At 42.1% G+C, this 21,784-nt stretch overlaps 1 protein-coding gene across 1 annotated transcript; it reads left to right on the top strand.

The window, feature by feature from the left end:
* Positions 1–339: 339 nt before the first annotated feature.
* Positions 340–14,020, top strand: slc7a9 (solute carrier family 7 member 9; the record flags this gene model as incomplete). Its single annotated transcript, XM_084053477.1, has 12 exons — positions 340–474; positions 2,737–2,884; positions 7,374–7,616; positions 8,300–8,425; positions 9,829–9,928; positions 10,046–10,090; positions 10,578–10,701; positions 11,301–11,404; positions 11,818–11,914; positions 12,523–12,672; positions 13,232–13,406; positions 13,959–14,020. The coding sequence occupies 12 exons, from the start codon at positions 340–342 to the stop codon at positions 14,018–14,020; spliced, it is 1,509 nt and encodes a 502-aa protein (XP_083909603.1).
* Between the last annotated feature and the right edge of the window lie 7,764 nt (positions 14,021–21,784).

Genomic DNA, 21,784 nt, shown 5'->3' with positions numbered 1-21,784 from the left:
TCTTTTGGACGATGTCGCCCGGCATCGCCCGGCATCGCCCGATCGCCGGCTCTCATAGACTTTCATTATATTTTTGGGCGACGTCGCCCAGTATTGCCCGCTGTTAAAACGCAGGGTGAGTGTATTCTTATTGTTAGAGTTTCAGGTGCAGTACCAGCCTACTTGCGAATAGGGATTCGATATTTATCGCAATAAAAAGCCCAATAATCATATAGCAGAGATTTTAATTAATCGTGAAATTGTGCTTGTGTGTGTGTGTGTGTGTGTGTGTGTGTGTGTGTGTGTGTGTGTGTGTGTGTGTGTGTGTGTGTGTGTGTGTGCATTCATCAGCAGGTTTACATGGAGGGCGGCAGTGTGAGGAAGAGGAGGGACAATCAGAATGGCAGCGGCATCATCGGCCAGGGTGTGGGCGTGTCCTCTCCCCCTCCCACCACAGAACAACCACCTGAGAAAGCCACCATGCTACAAAACGATGTAAGAACACGCATGCCGCATGCACGCACGCACTGACGCACACACACGCACACGCACAGATTCCATGCATTTATAGATAGTTGACCACTCATGCGTGCCCTAGGTGGAAGCAAGGCTAGGTTCATGAACCTAAATGTAATCAAATAGGGGAGAGCTCAGCAAACACCATAATACAGAGATCTGAAGTGAGAGAGAGAGAGAGAGAGAGAGTGTGTGTGTGTGTGTGTGTGTGTGTGTGTGTGTGTGTGTGTGTGTGTGTGTGTGTGAGCGTGCGTGCGTACGTGCGTGTGTTTCACATGTCACATGCCGGCAGTGTCAGTGTCAGTATTAAAGTGAAGGAGTTCCCCTGAGAAAGAGACTCACAAGATGTTCACACCGGTACGAGGTGTCTGCACTCTGCACTGGTTCTCATGACCCCGCTCCCCCTCCCCACATGAGGGGGGCCGCGTACCAGGCAGTACCACACTAACCATTACTACCAATTAACCCTTGATCTACTGAGCATGGTGTCCAGGTCCCACAAGCCCTGAATCAAAGACAGCTGCATAGAACTTTTGGGCCCCTCTACACCAGGTATAAACCACTTAAACCCTACTATATACTTGGTTGACCGGAGTCCCGCAGGGCTCTATACTAGTGACTTTTCTGTTTTCGCTCTACATTAAATATTTTCACTGAAAAGAGCCGATCTACAAGCTTAAGCAGTTTTAACCACTTTAACCATATATAATCATCATTGGCTATTTCAAAATAGGCGATCTACAAGCTCACAACGTCTCTATGCGACGCGTTGTGAGCTTGTAGATCAGTTATTTTCAAAACATCTTGAAAATGTTTTGAATATATTTGAAACATTTTAACAACACAAATATTGTATGGGGGTCCCTGGCATAAAAACCTTTCAGAAGGGGGTCGCCCGCAAAATAGCCTACCTATTATTTTGGGAGGCCTTGACATGAAAAGGTTTGAGAACAACTGGCTTTAAACTTAATTTAACTAATGTATCGTCATACAGGCAGACGCCTGAAAAATCTTACCTGTTCTGAATAAACAGTGAGTTGCTTTATCACCTACTCATGACTAAATAACAGTTTGAAAAAGTATGTTTTCAGGCTAATTAATTGCACACACAAAAAAGACCTATATTTGGACTTGTTACAAGGCTACAAGCTTCCAACAAATTATGTTAACTTGGACCAAATGAAAGAATCTCAGCAATCAAGCTTTCTGTGAATGAGTAGTCCTGTTTGTGATCCCTGGTTACTTAGTGACGTCTATGAAAACAGCAGCTTTGTTTCAGTAGCTGAAGGATTCACAAGGAAGATAGCATTTACATGACTTCACAATTTTATCTTACACATTCAAACCGTATTCACAGTTGTCATATTTGGTCAAGATGGCTATAAATCTTGTTAGGCTAATATACTTTCCAGTAGAGAAATTGTATGACCAGAGTTCAGATATGTAATACCAGGCTTTTCAATGAAAACACAAAGACAGACTGAGCTGTACATTAATCCTATACGCACACTGAGAAGCCTGTCTGTGCTCTGTCCTTATCTCCCCTTGGAAAGAGGAAGATTCTTCAAGATTTAAGCTACTGCTTCCAATCGTCTGCTCAGGTCTGGCAGAACAGACTCCTTATTAGTTTGAGTGATACATTCAGGACATACTGCACATATCAGCCATTATTCTCTAAGGTTAGGTGAAATACAATATTTAGCCCGAACTCACAACCACTCTTCACAAAATAATACAAATATAAGGTTCAGTAGCAGGACTCAAGCAACAGAAAATACACAACTATTTAATTTGACCTTATTCAGGGCATCCTGAACAAGACACAGAACAGCAACATCCAGGGTTCACGTGCGACTCAGTACATGTCTTGCATGTCAGAACCTTTCCTGCCTTTCCTCGATATAATGTTAAAATAAAGCAATTGATTAAATAACAACACACCGTTCCAGTCATAACATAACCAACCTCCTCCCTGATGGCTAGTTAATAGGCATATATACTGTAGGGTTTAAGGGGTTGAATGCATAATTGAATAACATAATAACATAAGTTCCTCCAGACCTTTGACCAGGGTTGGTTATTGGTGTGTTGCACGCGTGTGTGTGTGTGTGTGTGTGTGTGTGTGTGTGTGTGTGTGTGCGTGCGTGCGTGCGTGCGTGCGTGCGTGCGTGCGTGCGTGCGTGTGTGTGTACAGTATGTGTTAATATGTGCATATGCATGTATGTTTATGTGTGTTTCAAGGTGGGTCTGCTGAGTGGTATCTGTCTGATCGTGGGGACCATGATCGGTTCAGGAATCTTCATCTCTCCCAAGTCAGTGCTGATTTACACCGGAGCTGTGGGACCCTGCCTGCTGGTCTGGGCTGCCTGCGGGGTGCTGGCCACTCTGGGTGAGAAAAACATGCACACACACACACACACACACACACACACACACACACACAAGCACAGACACACGCACCCACACACACGCATACTTTGTTATATTGACTTTTTTAGCACATTGATCAATCAATCAATCAATCAATCAATCAATCAATCAATTAAACAAAAACATGAATTAGCCAAAAACAGAAAATCTGTTATAACAGTTACAGTAGAAATTGAGGCATGGAGGTTTGTGATCGTCTTTTTAAATTGTCCATAGGTTAGTAGAGCGACTGACTATATACAGACCATGCTCAGGGGACCTGATTAGTCATTTAGCGAGTTTAGATAGGGTGCAAAGTTCCAGCATCATTGTGCTAGCTTTCTGAAAATGGCTTTATAGATAAACAGATATCAGATACCAGAGAAGACCAACCCATCTTATCATACAGGATACAATGGTGAATACCATAGCTATCACAGTAATAAATCTGAGTATAGACTGTGTCTGTGGTTGAAAGTAACTAAGAAAGTAGTCGGAAAGTGGTCAGATGGGTCGGGCGCATACATTTTCAGAGCATGTTTATTTTAATGATCAATCAATCGATTGTTTTAAGTGTTAAAGAAACATTATTGTTTTAATATTAATGTTACATTATCATTCCAATCTTATGAGCAATTTATGCGTGGACCGACAAGTGACGACTGACGTTTCGCACTCAATCTCAATGTTCTGAGTTTTGCGTATTCATACTGTCTGTGACCTGCTGACCGTACAGCATTGCCACAAAATGTAAACAAGGAAGTGGAGGTAGTCTGGGGCATCTTCCCAACCAATCACAGTACGCAACATTTTATGAATCATCTGCAACCTTTAATTACGGTACGCGACGCTGTCGGTGGAGGTCCTCCATGACATATTCTTTGTTGTTCTGACATCACTTTCATAGCGGATCGACGGGTTGGTCGACAATTGTCGCTCAAATCATAAATAAGCCTTAGGTGTTTATTATTCCAGGTCCCACAGTATTCTCGTGGCCCACTAGTGGGTCCCAGTCCACACGTTGGGAATCACTGCTTTAGATCAAAGCCAATACTGAATAAGCTGTGTAAAATCACATACTTTTTTTTTTTTTTTTTTTTTGTATTCTTTTTATTAAGGTGATATACTTTACAGCTTTACATCTCATTTTCATTATATGTGTTATGTGACATTTCTTGTAATACACCTTGGGGTTTTTTCCTTTTTTATACATAAATGACACGACATATGGTGAAAAAGAAGAAGATGGACTGGAAGGGATCATGGGGGTGTACAGTACTACACATTGCACACTTCGGTAGCGAATTTAGCATACTGGCAGAATTGTTTATGCTCAGAGCCATGATGTGCTCTCCCACCATATTAAAAATCACATACTTTTGACAGATGTATAAAAAGGGCAGCACAGTGTTTCTTACTGTCTAAAGCGGATACTAAGTGTAACTAATAGAACAGCTGAATTACAGTAGTGTTGTGATTTGCTCTAAATCCAGATTGGTGCGGATTTAATACTGAGTGACTTGAAAGAAATGCCTTGAGTTGTTTATTTAGCAGAAATTCCAGGACTTTAGCTGGGCAGGATAACGAGGAGATTGGACTTATTTAGACAATTTCTATTACCTCCTTTATTTAATGAGTTACTGTACATGGGCCGCTAAAGTGTCCAAGGAAAGGGAAGTCCTGGATTCTCTGCTGAACCGACTCCGGATAAGTGGTAGAAGATGGATGGATGAGTTTACTTGTTGGCACACTGATTAGGGACGCAGCTTAACAGCTGAATGGTTGCTTGCCCCATCCCTTTTACGAGTACTGCCAAACTAGTTCTGAGCAAGAGCACCTAACCCTTACAGCAACGCTGCATCAAGGACATGTACTATGTACTGTAGTACTTGAAAAGAGCAAACCATAGCTAAAACTACTGCAATTTGATGCAGCAGGCTGTCGTCTACAACATTTAATTTGAGCAATATCCCCCATAAAAGTAAATGATTCAGATCATATCATAACTAATCATAAAGAAGTTATTGTTTTTATGTCATTATGACCTCAATCTGCACCCAGTGAAGTGATATTTAAACTGATGTTTTGTTATGTTTGTGGAGCTTACTGTAACATGTACTGTAGTACTTGAAAAGAGCAAACCATAGCTAAAACTACTGCAATTTGATGCAGCAGGCTGTCGTCTACAATATTTAATTTGAGCAATATCTCCCATAAAAGTAAATGATTCAGATCATAACTAATCATAAAGAAGTTATTGTTTTCATGTCATTATGACCTCAATCTGCACCCAGTGAAGTGATATTTAAACTGATGTTTTGTTATGTTTGTGGAGCTTACTGTAACATTGTGTTCCAGTGAGTCTGTGTTTGCGTACAACAATAATACAGATTGTGACATTCACACTGGCTCAGTTTATATTAAGAGGTTTTGGCCACTGGAAAAATGCCATGAATTTCCCATTGCACAGCTGATCTGTGGGATCTTTGTGGAATACTAGGTTAGTGTGTTAAATCACAGCAAGTCAGAAAGAGGGGATTTACCGTGAAGTCAAGTCAAATGTATTTATAAAACACAAGTGCTGTTCGAGCCTTCCCTAAAACACCCTGGATCTCCTCCCTCCTGCATGGCTCCTTGTGGAATACTGTAGCTTCCACTCCTTCTTGCAGACTCACTCCCCATTTTCCACCATAATCTTAAGACTCACCTCTTCAGACTCCACCTCAACCCTTAGCTCTCCTCTCCTCTTGTATCCCATCTTGTGCCCCCCCATATATACTGTACTAGTTTACTATGAAGATATAGTACATTACATATTTATGTTGTTTTTTTCTTAGATTTACTTTCTTAACCACACATGTTATGTTATTTAGATTTAGATGCTGTTTAGACAGATGGCACTGCCACTACAGATGGTACTGCAATCTACTTATGTGATCATTTACATTGTGTATTGACTCACTAGAGGTCACGCTTTCTCTGCCTATTGTGATCTCGCATTTGTAAGAGCATCTGTTAAATGCCTAAATTGTGTCACGGTGGGAGGCAGAGAGGTGTAGGGCCAAGTGCAAGATGAGTGGCAGAGGCAGCGCAGCTCAAATTCAAGTGTTTATTAACACCAATCAATTGGAGTAGGCAGCAATCAAAGTCCAGGTAAAGGCAAAGTCAATACACAGGTAGGCGGTCAGAATAAGAAGGGAGTAAAGCCAAGGGAAAAGTATACTGGGAATGCTAGGTGAACTAAATACAAGGCAACAACGAGGCAAGAACTAACATAAACTCACACGATCAAATACAACGAACCAACAGTGACCTGTAACCAACACAGGACTTAAAATAGACAGGGAAATAACAAGACACAGGTGAACTCAACAGACAATCAACAGTAGCACTGGGATAGGCTGGGGGACTAAGAGGACACAGGAGGAGAACATGACTAATCAAAAGGTAGGTGAGACAAGACAGGCAACAGCTGCAATGAGAACAGGAAACAAAGGAACGATACTACAACATAAAGGTATACAAAAGCAGGGCAACAACAGAGTAACACAATAACAAGACTAGATACAGAACAACAGAACAAAGGGCAGTCAAGGATACAGAACAGTCCTAATAAGACCAAGACCTTATAAGGGCAGCCAAAGGCTAAATAATAAAAAGACAAAGTCCAAGGCCCGAGGAGCGGACCGTGACAAAATTGTACATTGTAATTGTAATTGCTGTAAGGAGCCACAAAGAACATAGGCCTAAATCACGATAGGCAACATGCATCATCACAGTTTTCATACTTTATCATATGATGGTGTCACATGGCCAACAGAGACAATCAAGCTCATAGTGCAGTATGTCACATCATCATGATGCGTTGTGAGCCATTTTGAAAACTTTCACCTGCAGTATTATGTCCAAAATCGGGACGCCAGGTTGAAAGTTGTTAATGTATGAAGTTTAGTGGATGGTTTTATGTTTTTGCCTTTCTGCTTGTCCTTCTGTGCATGTGAGCACCTACTGTATGGATAGATAGATCTACATGGTGGTGGACAGAGTAGCCTACTCAACTCCAGTATGTGAGTCAAAGTATATACTCCTCGACAAATATCACTCAACTACAAGGGAAAGTTGCTCTGTCAAATTTATACTTGAGTTAAAGGACTGGTGCACTTAAGTATTCAAAAGTAATTATCAATGCAAATAATAGTGAAAATAGTACAAGCTCACAACACGTTGCATCGCAACACATTGTGAGCTTGTAGATCTGCTCATTTCACTATATTTGAATCATGGAATCAAGTTGTTCATTCATAACGTACTTTCCTTCTTAGAAATGTAGTGGAGTCAAAAATACAATCATTTTGTCTTTGAAATGTAGTGGAGTGAAAGTCAAGAATCAAAAGTAGTCAAGTAAATGTACCACCGCTGTCTGCAAATCCTGTATTCCTGTGTGTTTATGCGTATGTGTGTCACCACAGGGGCTCTGTGCTACGCGGAGCTGGGCACCATGATCGCCAAGTCGGGTGGGGAGTACCCGTACCTCCTGGAGGCGTTCGGCTCCATCATGGCCTACCTGTACTCCTGGACCACGGTCATGGTCCTGAAGCCTTCCTCCTTCGCCATCATCTCCCTCAGCTTCGCAGAATACGCCTCCGCACCCTTCTACCCCGGCTGCTCGCCTCCCAAGGTCGTCACCAAGAGTCTGTCTGCAGCTGCCATATGTGAGTGGACAATTTTCTGATTTCAGTTTTTCTGTCTACTAATAGGCAGTGGTGGACAGTAACAAAGTACATTTACTAGAGTACTGTAAGTAGCCATGGGAGCGTATGGTTCCCACGCCATGTGGCCCATAGGGTAGGAGCCTATCTCCTGTTTCTGTAGCGTGCCATGAGGTACAAGTACACTTGTACTTTTGAATATTTCTGGGAGAGAGTTCTCCAGTACTCTCTGACTTTGACAGAGCAACTTTCACTTGTAGTTGAGTAATATTTGACCAGGAATATATATATTTTGACTCAAGTCCACAGCTTATGTGTAACCTTGTGGAAATGTGTGTTTCTTAGACTATTTTAATGTATTGTAATTTTTATTTTAACATGACAATGGGAATACTCAAACAAAACAAAAACAAAATGATCATCTCAATGACCTGGCTACAAGATGACTAATTGTGCCCTCTGTTGGCAGGAAAGAGAAGCAAAAAAAAGGGAATTGCTTATTTATAGTTGCATGTTGTTTATAAAGGCTATAATGGATATACGGTAATGAAGACCTAGACATCTGTGAACAGTTCACTCGGTCAGAAGTATATTTGTAAAATAGATGCAAAATTGAATAAAAAATATGTGCTTCTTTCAGAGATTTCATAGATAGTTTGACTGTTGTTCTCTTTATCTCCTGTCAGTTTTGATTGTCCTGGTCAACTGTTTCAGTGTGAAGTTGGCCAACTATGTGCAGAACGTCTTCACTGCAGCCAAGTTGCTCATCATTGTCATGATAGTGGGAGCTGGCATGGTTCTGTTGATCCAAGGTGGGCATTTCTGGCTGCTATATCAGTGGTTCTCAAACATTTTGCTAGGGAACCTCTGGAACCCCCTCCATGGACCCCACTAGTATGTTAGGCTATTCACCATTTGTATGCCTCCGCCGGTGAACAACGGTGCCTGGAGGCGTTACTGTCGTCCGTCCGTCCGTCCGTCCGTCCGTACGTCCGTCCGTCCGTCCGTCCGTCCGTCCTTGCACAAAAAAAAAGTCACCCACTGTTTTATACCTGTGATGTGACAATTAAGTTCTGATTCTGATTCTGATTCTGATTCTGATTCTGATTCTGATGATTATCATGATCTGGCCTACTGCATTACCCAGGCATTGAACCCAAAACCGTGTTGTCCAAAGGCCAGCAGTGCTCCACCAACTGACCTACCCAGACATGCCCAAATACACTGTTCTAAAGACCTGGAGAGACGGGATGACCCCTGTTACTGAACAAACACTCTAATATAGTAATATATTATCTATTTAACAATCATTTTAACAACAACAACAAAATCCCATATCTTTGGACAATTTCATTGAAATGTCACATGTTTGATATGTCTTTTGTGTCCTGTTGAAGACCAAACCACCTATTTACTCACTGCAAATCACCCTGAATAATTTGTGTACATTGTTGCACCACAGAAATTACGTAGGCCTATTTTTAGCGGCGCTAGCCGCTCTATACCTTTAGGTATAGAGCGGATATTAGCCCTCTATACCTGGCTTTTGCGTCAACGTTCTGATTGGTCAGGCTCGCCAAGGTTCTGATTGGTCAGGTCCGTCAACGTTCTGATTGGTCAGGCTCGCCAAGGTTCTGATTGGTCAGGTCCGTCAACGTTCTGATTGGTCAGGCTCGCCAAGGTTCTGATTGGTCAGGTCCGTCAACGTTCTGATTGGTCAGGTCCGTCAACGTTCTGATTGGTCACTATTCATGACATCACTATGTTACTATTCATAACATCACTATGATGTCATGAATATAGAATTAGATGTCTATATAAACAATGACTAAATAAACAATGAGTAATATCTAGAAATATTTAATGATTTCATTTTATTATTCATTTGGCTAAAGTCTCCTTCTAGGTAAGTTATTTAAAGTTAGATCCTCAATTTAACTTTATCTTGGGAATCTTGGGATCTGTCCAAGATTCTTCCCAATATGACGAATAGAAAGAGAAAGATACAAGAACGTAATGTTCAAATGGCACTATTTAGTGCCACTGGAAGCCTTGAAATAAATTTACAGAGATTTAATATTGTTTCTCTAGTAGAAACACATATCTATGACAAAATATATCAAAGGCGCCGCTACCTTCACACAGGTGTGATTTTTGTCATATTAATCACTTATGATTGCCCGCTAAATGTGCTGTACTATGTGTTTACTGCCAGGAAACACACAGAATTTTTCAAATGCCTTTGATGGTTCACCGATGTCTGTTGGAGCTGTTGGACTTGCATTTTACAATGGACTTTGGGCTTATGATGGCTGGTAACTACATTTCTATTCTATTAGTTATGTTGTACATCCTAAGTGTGTGCATTATGGTGTCCATTAAAATGCCATATGAACTTAATAGAGACACCAAATGTGTTGTTGTTCTTTCAGGAATCAGCTGAATTTCATAACAGAAGAGCTGAAAGATCCATACAGGTGATAAAGATGTATTTGTAAGAAGCTGTTTTCTGCCATCTTTATACCTTTATATAATGTTTATAAGAAGGAAGGGTCCAGGAAATAAAATGTATTGAAACCTTGAAGAGCACACATTCAAGCAATATCCTTTAAAAAAAATCACCCACAGCAGCCATGTTTGGTGGCTGAGTTTTGTCCAAGTTAGCTGTGATTTTTCAGCAGTGGGATAACACCATGGTACAGTACACATTTAGCTTGTGCATGCATGATTGGTGGTGAGATACCATAAACCCTCGGGAAGATATGGGAGCTGACCAGTCAGTGCAACCTTATCACCCCCTCTGTCATTTTATCCATCTCCATGCCCAGGGCAAATAAAGGCTCGGTATGTGAATATATATTGACTCAGATAACACACGTATGGTGTGCCTGAAGTGTCTGACTGCTGGCTAGTATGCAAGCAATTGTGCCTTAACCTGATATTGTGGCTGATGCTGTGTGTTAGGAACCTGCCTCTGGCCATCCTCATTGGTATTCCTCTGGTGTCGGTGTGCTATGTGCTGGTCAACGTCTCCTACTTCACCGTCATGACGGCCACTGAACTGCTGCAGTCTCCTGCCGTCGCCGTGGTAAGGAGCAGGTTGGCATGGTAATAGTAATAGTAAAAGTGTTAGCTAGTAATGCATGCAGTATGGCTCTTTCAGACAACAAAAACGAAGGGAACCAATGCCGTGAAACATTATATTTCACGGGTTCTGGATTTGTTTCCATATGCTTCGACTCTGTTTCACATAAGGTTCTCAGAACCCAATTTGGGCGCCTGCTCAGGAGGTGGTATGAACCCTGAGTTTGCTTTTTTGTTATTTCATTTCTACATTTTTATTTTTTATAACATACCTCTCCCTTCAGGGGTGGGAAACATAAACAAAAAAACACCACAGAACTTAATGGGTTCTAGAAGGTTCTGGGAGGTTCTGTGTCACCTTAGTGTAACAGGGAACTCAATAACCTGTTGGTGAGTTAATGAGTTCTGATGTACAGTATGCATGTATTCTGTAGGTATTGTACATGTATACTGGAGGTACTGAATACCGTGGTCTTATGTAGACCTATTTGTCAGTCTTATGTAGACCTATTTGTCCAGATAGTGTGGTGTCCCTTTAATCTCATTAAAGCCTCATCATTCATTCCGTGTATCATGTGAAGGATTGTTTGTCCCCCCCCTTAGACCTTTGGTGACAGAGTGTTTTATCCTCTGTCCTGGATGGTTCCTCTGTTCGTCGTCTTCTCCACGTTCGGTTCAGCCAACGGAAGCTGCTTCACAGCCGGCAGGTACAGGGCCTATGTTTGGGTGGGTGTTTGTTATACAGAGTATGCTGAAAAAGTCATAGGAATGTAAATTATAATGAAAAGCGAATAATATGTGTGTAAGTAAGAAAGAAAGAATGACAAAACAAGGACAGAAAGAGTGAGCAAGAGTATGTGAGAGAGAGAGAGAGAGAGAGAGAGAGAGAGGGGAAAAAGATGGGGCGCCCTTCACAGCTTACCCAGGTTAGAATCCGACCGGAGACACTTTACTGCCATTTAAACCCCCCATGCACAAGTGTGCACGCACGCACGCACGCATGCATCTCTCTCCAACATGCTCTCTCTCTCTGTCATAAGTAATGCTGGAATGCCGGAGATGAATGTTGGTGTGTGTGTTCAGTGGGTAGATGAATAGAACTGGTCTTGTCCTCTCCCAGGCTGACCTACGTGGCTGGCAGGGAGGGTCACATGATCAAGATACTGTCCTACATCAGTGTGAAGCACTACACCCCTGCACCTGCCCTGCTCTTCAATGTAAGTCCTGATTCACAACAAAACAAACACATCATCTACACATTTTACACTCCTTCAATATGAGTCCTGCATTCAAAACTAACTCATCATCCACGTACTTTCAATGTTGTCGAACGACTGCAACTATCGATTTGTTTCTTAGCGATTATTCAATTTTCTTTTTCTTTTCAGATGAATCGAATAATTGAGAAACATGCTTTTTCATATTCTTTTTACATTTTTATGTATCAACGAATCAATTAACCACTCAAGTGATTAACCACTCAACGACTGATGCACCCCTAAACAAATCCATTTTTGTTGCCATGTTACCATCTAATTATTCATTCCCAATCACAGAAAAAATATTAAAATATTAATTATTTTCACACTATTCATTTAGATGGTGCTGCATTATCTAAAAGTATTTTTTTCACACGCACACTCACCCGCACGCACGCACGCACGCACGCACGCACGCACACACACACACACACACACACACACACACACACACACACACACACACACACACACACACACACACACACACACACACACACACTTACTCAAGGCATCCTCGACATAGCATTTATCTGATTATAATCTATTCTTGTGCTTGTTTTCAGGGACTCCTGGCTATCTGCTACATCATCCCCACAGACATCAACACTCTCATAAACTACTTCAGCTTTGCACAGTGGGTGTTCTATGGGCTGACGGCCCTGGCTCTCATCGTCATGCGCTTCACCAGGAAGGAGCTCCACAGACCAGTCAAGGTCAGTTCCTTAGGGCAGAGGACAGACAGAGAGAGGACAAGGGTAGGAACAAATGTGCCAATACCATCTGGCAGCAGTTTTCCATTGTACCTTGTGCTCTTGTGCGCTCTTATTTCTCAAATATGTATCCTTTTGTCCCATTGTTTTAGTCAGTCCGGGGCCTGCCAAGACTGTCTCCGTTTTGTTCAAATGGACTTCAGAAACATTGTTCCCCATCCCCATTCTACCTGATGGCTGTTGTACCATCAGTCCAGTACCCTGATGTAGGGCTGGACAATTCATCCAAAATATATATTTATCGATATATCGATTTATATATATTTTTTATAATCGTTCATTAATCATCAATCGAGGCAGAAGTTAGAAATAATCTTGATATTGATTTGAAGTCAAATGGCCCAGCTATAACCTGTGTGTGTGTGTGTGTGTGTGTGTGTGTGTGTGTGTGTGTGTGTGTGTGTGTGTGTGTGTGTGTGTGTGTGTGTGTGTGTGTGTGTGTGTGTGTGTGTGTGTGTGTGTGTGTGTGTGTGTGTGTGTGTGTGTGTGTGTGTGTCACCAGGTGCCCATAGTGGTAGCAGGCCTAGTGGTGGTAATCTCCTGCTACCTGGTCTTGGCTCCCATCATAGATAAACCAGAGTGGGAGTACCTCTACTGCACCGTCTTCATCTTCAGTGGCCTCCTCTTCTACTACCTGTTCGTCCATCACAAGTTCAGTTGGGCACACAAGCTCATGAGTAAGTATTCTGTCGTTAATTCTCTCCATGACCTGCCCAAATTGCATGATCAAATTATACTTACAGTAATGGTTGTTTTAAAATGCTTGGAGCATGTTTGGGTGGGGTGTACCACAGCACGACAAATCAGATTCATCCATTTTATTTTATTAAAAAATAGCAAAAATAGCTATCTACAAACGATGTATAAACCCCAGTGATCTCCTACTGAAATGTAATTGAAACAAACTATTATGCAAATGACACAGTGGTGAGGTGACTCTATAGTTGAGTTGGTGTATACTGTTTACGGTATTATGTACTCCTCTGATAGAATGATCAATGGATACAACAAACGTTTTCACAGATACAATGTATACACTTGACATTGTCAGCTTGTAAATCAGCAACCTTCGCCACTTTTGCAGGACACTTTTGTGGGGCATTAATTTACAAAACATGAAAATTAACAACAACGTTTAAGTGACCAATATGACTGACATGAAATGTCACCAGTCTTGCCAGTATACTTCTGTGGCCTATGACCTATGTTGTGACGTTCCGCCTCTGTAGGACCAATCACCATGCATCTGCAGTTGCTGATGGAGGTGGTGCCACCAGAGAAACTAGAGTGACCCGACATCCTGCAACACCATGGCATGGTACCTGGTACACCGTGGACATAATGGGACAAGAACTAACCATGATGGCCTGATTGCATGCAGTTAAACCTTTGTGTTGGAGTGGGTTTGGAGCGAGAATGAGACAAGGCCCCAACTTAGTATAATATTTTTTAAAGACAGTTTTTGATAGAATGATATGAAACACACACACACACACACACACACACACACACACACACACACACACACACACACACACACACACACACACACACACACACACACACACACACACACACACACACACAAAAAGACCTGGATCTAAATTATGTTCTGAGAGTAGCATTGAGGAGAATGTTTATGAAAGCGCTTTAGATGGATTGCTGGCCAGTTTACTTATCTTGCTTGATGTTGTATATCTGCTGTCATAAATTTGTGCGGGTGAATGGAACTATTTCATTTTTAGAGAGCGAAGTGATATATAATTTATATAGAATATACTGTATATTAGTGTGTGCACTTGCTGCTTGTATGTATGTATGATGTACTGTATGTATAACTTCACAATATATGTTTGTGTTTTGTCTGTTTTTATCTAACTTTTTTTTTTATTAAAACAGACATTAAATATGAAATGAGATGCACAGCTAAATCATAAGAAATGACAGACATAATGCATTGGTTGTCACTAGATCTCACTGATGTTTCCAACTTCGAAACAGAATTCTACTCCCCCTTCACATGAATGTGTCGGGCGACACTTGTTAATTTCAGTGTCGCCAGACGATGGCGCCAGATAATATGTTTTCAAAGGGTAAAGATTGACTGTTGAAAAGCAACCCATAACTTCCATGATATTGAGCACTAGAATACATTCTACGAATAGTTTACAAGTGATACCCTTATGTATTATATAATAACTTTTTTTGTTTTGTTTTTACATTAACTTGAACCCATAGCACCCGCTGCGACATGTTGTGAGCTTGTAGCAAAGAGGTTTGGTATAGAGGGAAAAAGAGGAGACCAAGTACAGAGCCAAAGGTCAAGTTTACTATATATTGAGGTTTTAAGTGGTTAAATGTCTGAAAATAATCACTATCATGAATCCAACCCATTAACAAAAAGGAAAGTGCGCAAACAAAGAAAAAACATTTAATTTAGAAAACACTGATCAAACACTGTCAAACAAGTCTATGAAGCCCTATATGAAATATATTAAGAGTTTAATCTGCAGCACAATTTTACACAATATGTAGTAGGGATCCCTTCTCCAAACAAGAAAATATACCATGACATGTTTTGATATTAAAGGAGTAGTTCACCCAAAAAAATACTTACGCTATTTTCTATCAATTACACACCCCATGAAGCCTTGAATTCATGATTATTATTATTTTTTTGTCGCATTCCTAAGCCAATAATTTGATGACCGGGTGTATTTCCAGTAGGAGACACAAAGAGTCTACTTTGGGTCTCCTACCAAATACATTGTCATCTTTCCGCCGGTAATCAAATTATTTTACGAATGCGGAAAAGACAAAAAAACATCCAAGAATTCAAGGCTTCATGGAGTGTGCAATTGATAGAAATTAAGTAATTTTTTGGGTGAACTATATATCAATAAAATATTTTGTGTTTTGCTAATTATTTGGGCCCCACTTACAATATCCTGATGGCCCACCAGTAGGCCCTGGCTTACAGGTTGAGAATCGCTGGCATAAACAAAACCCCAAATTAGGGGATCCATAACATGACTAGGAAATGGGCCAGCAGCTATTGATGGTACTAAATCTGTTCTACCACTTCTGAACTGTAACTCCTCCATATGCGATGCTATAGACATGAAGCATCATTATTCTACACAGCCATTTTAGTGAGAGTAGTATAGGCCAACTCTCCATTTTAGCCATTTGGAGAGCTTAAGTACCCATTTTGTGTCAAAACCAATTGCCTCATAAAGTACTATTGTTTTCCATTACACAGTGGGATAATTATGCACTGTGAAGCCTTTCCAGATTATACTGTATCTAGCCATGAATTATTATGTTTTACCTTTGTGCACTGCATAAAAACAAGAAACAATGGAGTATGCGTTCCCACTCAAAGGAAATTAAGTCTGTCTCCAACTCGAGGAGATTTAATTTACATGTTGTATAAAAATAAAGCACACATCTAACTATATAAATGCCGACCAACTTCCGCACCCTCGGTGTCCACACCCCACAGCTCTGTTATCGACTAAACAACGCACCGCCAGACCACATGTCGGCAACTGACTCGCCACGGCGGCCGCGCTGAATTTACGCCTCGCGTAGGGGACATCTCACTGCTAACTACACCCTTTCCACCGCGCAACATAATTAATTCTACTCACCAAATGTCGGACAAAACGGAAGGGGAGGCAGCTTCGTACCGTTTACCGTGCGCACGACCTCATCACCACAACAGCACGCAGCCGCTGCGGGGGTTTTTTCCTTTTTTTCCAAACTTTTTTTTTGGTCACCATTTTCTCCAGGCAACATTTCTGGTGTAACGTCGGGTGTTTCTTTTCACCAGCCAATCACCTTTCACGTTGCCACGTCCGTTGCCACGTCGCGCTGACGTACGCTAAACAAGCGCTGCCGTGCGCACAATGCAAACGAGCCCAAAGGCGCGCAAAAATAAGCCGACCATTGCTTACACACAAAGTCAGACCTGGCAACGCAGCCTACGCCAATCATGTGTGAGAGATCTACAAGCTATGGGGCAGAGACGCCACCGTATCTTAGCAACAACTACAGCGCTCACTCTCATTGGTCGTGTCACGCCAAGAGCAGTCTCCAGACAATGGCATCGCAGACAGCTTGCTGTTACTGCTGTAGCCATCACAGGCAGTTGCAGCACGACGGACAGGGCGCTGTGATAGCTGCCATGTCGCTAACGCTAACCTGGTTGTCATGCCTGCAGCGGCTGTGCAATCACTTTGTCAACAATGCACGTTCGTGTGGTGAATGTCTATATTGCTGCTCAGTTCGTCCATTGTAGATGGTGTATGTTTGTGTGTGTCTTCTGGAGAACTATGTAGCTCCACAGCAACTACAGTAACTAACGTAATGGCAGGACCGCCCCGTGCAACGCATGATAGGCTGCATTATGGTCATGTAGTAATTTCAGATAATTTCGCTCCGATTACAGCAGTGTTTATCAACCCTTTCACGCCGCCCCCCCCGCCCCCCCCCCCAAATACACGTACTTGATCTGGGACCCCCCCATTCTGTTTGACTCCGTTCCACAAGTAAATATTGTGAAAATAGCCGATCTACAAGCTCGAAACGCCTCACGTTGAGAGGCTTTGTAAGCTTGGAGATCGGCTATTTTCTACATGCTTGCCTCTTTCTTACATTCTTTGCCAATGTGGCCCATGTTTTCATAGCATAGTTTATTGACTACTTCCGTTGCAGAAATGGCCATTTCCTTTACTTTCGTTTTTTTATTGTCTCCGCCAGGCCGAAAGGCATGGCGCAACACTATGTTTCACCCCCTGTCGGTCCGTCTGTGATAGCTAATCTCTCACATCGTTGACTTGATCGCAGCAAAATAACAGCCCGATGTGGAGAGTCAGTGAGAGCTGGATAAACGACGTAAAATGTGTCAAAAGGAGTCTGTACGGCTGTCGATACATGAACACATGACGTCGGTGGGAGAGGAGATATTGTGTCTTTTGGACAAACAGCAGCGTGGTGCTGATGTTTGTTGTGTGAAGCAGCTTAATGTCAGAGTGTTTGTGTTGGAGCGCCTCAGTGCGGCTGCAGAGTTCATGTGCAACCTCTTCCAGAGAGACACAGAGACACTAGAAACTCTGCTGGGGAAAAAAAACACTGCTGGGCATTGACTTTCCTATGGACATTGATCTACACACTGCAGGTATATCTGCTACACACACAACATCAAACTACACACTGCAGGTATGATGCAGCGTTTGCATTACAGCCAGCATGCCAGCGTAGTTCCCACATGGTTTCAAGGTGGGCTAAACCATATGGACCCCATGTCAGCAATGTCAGCGGCATCCACTTCAGTCCCAACTGCGATGCCCATGCAGGCTATAAGTAGCTTCTACCTGGCCCTTAGGTGGGCCCCAACTTGCCATGTTTATGTGGGACCAAGGCGGGTCCTAACTGGGTTTGCCCATGCAGGCTTTAACTGGGTTCTACCTGGGCCCTAGGTGTACCCTAACCAACCACAGTGCAGTGCCCATCGCTCCAATTGTTGTGACGTCAGGGCTCTCAATACTGCACATTGGTGGAGGAGGAGGGGCCGCAGGGCGACCGCACACATCGCTGAACCAATGGTAGCCCACGGATGTTTCCTCTGTGGATTTACAATCTGCCCCTCTATGCCACATATCATCCGCACTACAGGGTCTTCACTGACCGAGCCACGGCCCCACTGACCCTCATGACGCTACGCCACTTAAACGTGCGGCAGGGTTGCCAGGTTTGCACAGCCTGCGCCAGAAACAAGCAACCACCTTCATGAAAAAAAAAAAAACACCGAAATGGTCCGCAATGTTCCAGGGGTGTCCCCGCGCGTCCCAACACTCCACAGGGGCTCAGTGGACCATCAGGGGGTCCGCGGACCCCCTGTGGACCCCCTCAAACATAACAAATATTATTTCTTCAATTTTTTTCCTTTTTCAAACAAACTTTTCCACAGTTTCACTCCGGCGATTTGGGTCCCCCAATATTCACACGGCCACGCTGGGCCCCGTGCGCGGCTGGGGTTGAGGGGGGCGTAGCCCCCCGAAACTCTAGTAGTTTATATCCCCACTTTGTGAGCTTTGCCTTCATATCTGTGGTATACTTATGCTTTGGATACCACGCACCATCCTTTCATCTAATGTACTGATAGGGCTGCTAATGGGATTCGAGGGCAGTCACTATCACCATACAGTCTGTCTCTGCCATGTCCTTTTTCCGATCCTTGACTTGATCCTGCGGTCGTGGTGTTTGTACGGAAGCGTAAGTTGTACCATCGCCATTCCTTTCTCCAATAGTCCATTCTGTGATGTATTATATTTATATTTACAAGGCCTGAGTAGAGTACAATGGTCAGGAAAATGTAGAAGTCACTCATTGAAAATGCTTACAGTGTGCATTACTTCACATTCACTCATTCGCACACACATTCACACACCAACAATGGAAAAACCATGCAAGGTATAGGTACCAAACCTATAGTGTCTTGCTCGAGGACACTTCAACACAAAGCCAAAATGAAAACTCTCCTCTTCCCAAATGGGAACTCTATCTCCTGAACGACAGACGCTCCATTTGGAAAGAGAAGACCAGGGCCCACCTTTTGTTGGGCCCTGATCCACAAATTGTTGGGTACCGCCTGCAGCTAAGCCTTATGATGATTTCACTTGCTAATGTTTGTTGTCACACCATTGTACGGCAAAGTATTAGAAAGGTTTATTACATGGCTTGGTTGAATGCCTGATTCTGATTGGTCAATCACAGAATTCAGCTGTGTGTTATTTCTGAATAATGACCACTGAGCTCAATAACAGACCGCTGTCTAATCAAAGGCTCAGAGCACCTGCTGCACTGCTTGATTTTGTGCCGCATCCAACATGGCAGCCATGTAAACAAACGCACAATGTCATTTACAGCTAAACATTGCTCTCAAGAATATTTTTGAAGCGAGAAATAGACAATGCAGTAACCGAAAATGTATTCTATTTGATCAGCACTTTAGCTCCCCCTGTATTGGGATCCCCCTGTATTTGTCAAAATACTTCCAAAACGTTAATGAAGTCCACGATCATAACACCAGAGGCAGCTCCACGAATCATGTTCAACACAGATTTGGCTCATCAAGGGAATTAACTTGTTCTCATGCTATTCAACAAAAATGTGGAATGCCCTACCAAAAGGAGTAAAGGAGTGTAAACCCCTACTCACTTTCAAAACTGCCCTAAAGATGCACCTTCAGGAGGCTGCAATTCGAAAATGGCCCCTGTCTAAGTCTTAACCTACCCCCCCCTCCCCGTTTTTTTCCTTCTCTTGTACATATTTTTCACTTTTCATACCAGTAACCTGTAAGCTGATTGTATGACGTTCTGTATAGTAGTGTGTGTATATCTGTCTGTCTCTTATATGTCATCATGATTTGTGTGCATGGGGATCTCATTTTAAACAAGCTCAGTGCTTTTTTAGTAGACCTTGTATTGTGAATTTGTACTTCCATGTACTGTTGTTCTCATGACTAAATAAAGTACATCAATCAATCAATCAATCAATCAGCAGCATGAATTAATGGACTACTTTCATTACCGTAAGCAATGAAATCCTTTGTTTTGTTACTTTTGGGTAATTTATTCATTTCTTTATCAAGTGGCCATTCGCGGAGGTGTCTAATCATCCTGAAGGGGTTTATTTCTCAACAATGACCAGCTTTCCATCAATTATCCCTTGCTTAAGTGTCTTTCTCAAGGCAATTTGACAAAAACAAAGTGTTCATCAACACACCTAAACTGCTGGGATCAAAATCTGCATCGTTCCATCACAAGATGATGTGTCTAACCCCCCCCCCCCCCCCCCCCCCCTCCAAAAGAAAAGTTGTTTACAAGGATGAGTCTATCCATCATTAATGTATCCATGGTTCATTTTACAGTCCTCTCAGCACACAAACTTTCCTAAAAGAGGGGGAAGTACCCAAACGGGCTGTGAGATAATCACATGCTTCCTCGGCTTAATTACTGACTACAGCATGCCCTAATCAAAGCTTCATTAACACACTGCTAGATTTCACATTAATATGCATAATATTACGATAGCTGAGAATGCAGAGTTCAACATATAGGCTATGCACACACACACACACACACACACACACACACACACACACACACACACACACACACACACACACACACACACACACACACACACACACACACACACACACACACACACACTCATCATCATCTTCACGGATAGGCAGTGCTGATTAGAATTCATCTGAATATCATTATCACATTATTAAACTTTCTCAATCAACTGCCAAATTAGTATTCGGATTAGAATACCGCAATCATTCAGTGACCTTTTTTGGAAACAACCTTATAATGTACCACTAATGAACACACGCTATTAATGGAGTGTGCACTCAATCACATTCTGTTGGGATTAGATACAAATCTGAGACTTTTCAGACATTCAGACTTTTCTTGAAGAATGGACTATGTAGTGGCTGTTTGTCCTCAAAATATAACATCAAAACAAACTCAAAAGCCCACTGAGGCACCAGGGAGCGAATGAAGGGAGGAAAGAAGTCCATTGTCCAAGCAGTTATTGCGCATTTTGTGTAAATTATATACTATTACATTTATTTCACAGCTAAAAGAACAACAACAAACATTGATGATTATTCTTTTATTTGTTAGCATTTTTTTTTCATTAAAAGAATAAATGATTTCTTTTAAAATATGAAAACAGTTATAGAAAAAGCACGGCCCCTCACACATTAGAAGGATCATATCAGTCACCAGAACCAGGGACGAGTGTTTCCAATTCATCTAGCATGATTAAAATGGAGTTTGAAGTTACAATGGGTTTATATACAGGTAGGAAGGGGGCGTGTCTGATCAAATGAATATCAAATATCTAAATATTGAATCAAGCAACTTAAAAACTGTCAGGGGTGCTCACAAAATCCTGAGTAGGTGTTAAAATTACCCCGGAAGTGCAAGTAAAAAGATCTGAGTACTTCTTCCACCACTGATCAAGGTGC

The sequence above is a fragment of the Gymnoscopelus microlampas genome, assembly GCF_963454915.1.
Source record: "Gymnoscopelus microlampas genome assembly, chromosome: 1".
NCBI classification, from domain to species: Eukaryota; Metazoa; Chordata; class Actinopteri; order Myctophiformes; family Myctophidae; genus Gymnoscopelus; species Gymnoscopelus microlampas.
The sequence above is the reverse complement of the archived record's forward strand: the minus strand, read 5'-3'. Positions and strand labels throughout refer to the sequence as shown.